Genomic DNA, 3,651 nt, shown 5'->3' with positions numbered 1-3,651 from the left:
AGATCGGGGCCCCGTCGGCCCGTCCGCCGCCCAGACCCCAACCAAGATCGGGGCCCCGTCGGGCTGGGCGCCGCCCAGACCCCAGCCGAGATCAGGACCCCAGCCAAGATCGGGGCCCCATCACGCCAGGCGCCGCCCAGACCCCAACCGAGATCGGGGCCCCATCGGGCCGGGCGCCGCCCAGACCCCGGCCGAGATCGGGGCCCCGTCGGGCCGGGCGCCGCCCAGACCCCGGCCGAGATCAGGCCCCGTTGCGCTGGGCGCTGCCCAGACCCCGGCCGGGATCAGGGCCCCAGACCCCAGCTGCTCTGATTCTCACCTCCCTGGCTCTGCCTTTCAGGTGGGCTTCATCGACTACATCGTTCACCCGCTGTGGGAGACGTGGGCGGACCTGGTGCACCCCGACGCCCAGGAGATCCTGGACACGCTGGAGGACAACCGGGACTGGTACCACAGCATGATCCCGCAGAGCCCCTCCCCGCCCCCGGACGAGCAGGACAAGGCCGAGGAGGCTTGCCTGGAGAAATTCCAGTTCGAACTGACGCTGGAGGAGGAGGGCGAGGAGTCGGATCAGTCGGGCCGCGAGGAGGAGGAGCTGCCCTGCCTGTCCCCGGAGGAGGGGGGCGGGCAGAACGGACTGGCACACCACACAGCCCCTGGGGCACCGTGACTCTGGGCTTCGGCTAGGCCGCCCGGCGGGAAACAAAACTAAAGCCACACACACGCTCCCCCCGCCATGGACTCTTTTTGGGGGGGGACCAGCAAACAATTCCATTTAATTTAATTTTGGTTTTAGTTGGGGGGATTTTTATTGTATTTTTTACAAAAAAAGAAAAAAAGAAAAAGGAAAAAAAAAGAAAAACTTTGAAAAAACCAAACCACAACAAAGGGAACAAACACAGCAACTGTAGAGGGGGTTGGGCCCGGGCCCGGCCCCCCCACAGCGGAGCTCCAAGCCCTCCGGACTCTTCCACCTCACGTCTGCGGCTTTGCTGGTTTTTTTACTGATCCATTCGGATTCTCTTTGATTTGGAGCAGCCGGGGGCCGGGCGCTTTTCGCTTTCCATTCGGGTTTTCCCTTCCCCACGCCCTTTAGAGATCTATTTTTTTAAACAATCAGGAATGAACGCAGAGCAGGATCGGAGCACACAGTCCTAGCCGGGACCCTCAGCCAGCCTAGATCTGGCCTGGGGTCTTCGTGCCAACGCTGCCGGCTGCTCCGGGCCGCACAACGGTGGTTACTATGATTTTAATTTATTATTGCGGGGGGAGGGGATGGTTGTGGGGTCTGGGTTATTTTTAACGCACCTGGTAATTTATTGTAAATTAATTATTATTTTTGGAAAGTTGGGGGGGGAGGGGGAGAAGTTGTTTTATTTTTCTGTAATCAGATTTTTTTCTCCCATTGCTCGGGGGTTCATTTCGTCCCCCTCTTTCCCCTCCACCACTGAGGCCATAGCCCCCCCTTTCCTGGGAGGACGAGAGGGGGCTTAACTTTTGAAAAGGGGGAACTAAATGGCGAAGCTCCAACCCCCCCCCCCCGCCCGAAGCAGCCGCTCTCCGAGCGACCAGCCAGCCAAGTCTTCCTCTCTTCATCCGTTTGCACAAATACGGCGCTCCGACCGCATGGATTGATTGTATCAGCCAGCTGCTCTCCCACCCCCCCGAGCAGCTGGGAACCAGCTTCGCTTCACTTTGAGTTGACTTGCCAACACCCCCAGCTGGCAGCAGACGGGCCGCGGGCACCGCCGCTGCAGGAGGCGCCCAGGCGATAGTCGAAGGTGCCGAAGCTGGATTCAGGGGGCGCTGGGCTCCGGACCGTCCTCTGGGGCTCCCGCCTGGTGCCCTCTGCGGCATTAGGCCCCCAACACCAGGGCAGCCGGGCACCGCTGTGGGGGCCGGGCGTTCCAGGGGGCCGACCCTCGGGACTCAGGATGCAGCTCCCGAGGGCTTTAACTGACCCCCCTCGGGCTCCTGAAGCCCCCAGCCCTCTCCCTGCGCTGGCGGCTGTGGGGGCAGGCGAGGGGGGAGTGGAACAAGCGCCCCCCTCTGGCCGTGGCCTCGCAGACCCTGGCGGGCTGCGCTGCAGCGCGGCTCCAGGGCTCCAGCAGGAGCTGGGTGGGCTCGTGCAGACGCGGGACGCCATCCCCGGCAAACGGGAGCTGGGCCCGGGGGCTGCTGCCTTCCCTGGGCCGGGGGGAAGCCAGGCTGGGCTGCTCCCCCCTCCCCCCCGAATGCCCAGCACCTGGAGGGGGCAGGTGGAGCTGCGGCTTTAGAATCATTTCCTCAAGGTCTCCCTGTGCTAAAGGGCGGGGGGGGGGGCAGCTCCCCCCCCCCCCAGCTCCACTAGCCGCGTCTGCACCTGCCCGGTTCTGTCTGCAGGACGTGCAGGGTTCGCTCTGGGGGGGTGATCTTGGGGGTTACATCCAGGGTGAAAAGTCAGGGTGATCCCTCCTGCAGGAAACCAGAGTTTCTTCCCATTGCATTGGGAGGGGGCAGTTGTATGGCAAATGAGTCCTTTGGGGGGGAGTGAGAGGGCAGGGAGGTGGGATCAGGCTGGGGCTGGCGTGTGCCATCCTGCACCCCCTCCCCCCCACCCCGCAGGAGTGAAGCAATAATGAGTGAGGTTGGTCCCCCCCAAATGCTTCAGCGAGCTTTCGAACCAAAGCCCTTGGACGCACCATCCCCTGGGGCCAGCACCTCCGGGGTCCTCGGCCAGGGGCTGCCCTGGGGCAGGGGGGATGAGCAACATGGGCAGGGCCCACCCGAGCGATGTGCCACCGGGTGTGGGCCTTGGGCAGGCGCAAGCCATGCGGGTGGCCCCAGCCAGCGCCCGGTGGGGCCCCGTGGCCAGCTGGGGGGAGCGGTGCCATGTCTGAACACTGTACTGTAGCAATTGATTTCTATTTTCCGCCAGCCGGGGTGCAGCTGGGGCGGGGGAGCGGGTGGTGCCCGCCCCGTAGAGCCTTTATTTTTGTACGCGGTTCGGGTCCGTGCGTCGGTCGGGTCGGTTTTGTTCTGTACATACTGTGAATAGCAGCTGTAAATGACTCCCTCCGCCTCAAACAAGACAGCGTGGGCCGGGGGGGGGCTGAGCCCCCTCCCCAGGATCTGAGCTCCCCCCCCCCCCCCCCCCCGCGTATGTATCTGGTGTAACTGCTCCTCTTTCGCCATGTCCTTGCCGTGTTTCTCTCTTGGCCTTTCCCAGGCGTCAGCTGCGGAGCTCACAATAAAACCAGGAGGAAGGGACCCTGCCTCTGGCCTCTGGCTTCCACGGGGGCGTTGGGGTGTCCGGGCAGGGCTGGGGGTGGTGCCCCTGGGTTTGTGCAGGGGGTGGGGGTGCGCCATGGCCAGCTCAGGGGGTTGGGCTCCAGGCCAGCCTGGGCATCCCTGGGGCGTGGGGGGGTCACCTTACAAAGACCCCAACCCTGCCCCCCGGGTTCTGTGCAGCACCCACTGGCACGGGCTGGGGGGTTCCAAAGCCGGCGGCTGCTGGCGGCCCCATTCCCAGCCCCGGGGGCTGCGGGCTCAGGCCTGGGGTCGGGGTTGTCACTGGGGCAGTTCTGCGGGGGGGCGGGGGGGGTCCTGCAGCCCTTCCCCCAGGTCGGCCTCGCAGTATCGCCAGCCCCAACGGTTCAAACCGCGTCAGGC

The 3,651-nt window shown here is 64.5% G+C and overlaps 1 protein-coding gene across 1 annotated transcript in view; it reads left to right on the top strand.

The window, feature by feature from the left end:
* The window catches only part of PDE4A (phosphodiesterase 4A), a 29,671-nt gene extending 28,868 nt beyond the window's left edge, over nucleotides 1–803 (top strand). The window contains exon 9 of the mRNA XM_026660600.1: nucleotides 341–803. Coding sequence (XP_026516385.1) covers nucleotides 341–670 — 330 coding nt within the window. The 3' untranslated portion in view covers nucleotides 671–803. The remainder of the gene's footprint in view (nucleotides 1–340) is intronic.
* Nucleotides 804–3,651: the final 2,848 nt, after the last annotated feature.

This window comes from Terrapene carolina, unplaced genomic scaffold (assembly GCF_002925995.2).
Source record: "Terrapene carolina triunguis isolate 2854851 unplaced genomic scaffold, T_m_triunguis-2.0 Scaffold833, whole genome shotgun sequence".
NCBI lineage: Eukaryota > Metazoa > Chordata > Testudines > Emydidae > Terrapene > Terrapene triunguis.
The sequence above is the reverse complement of the archived record's forward strand: the minus strand, read 5'-3'. Positions and strand labels throughout refer to the sequence as shown.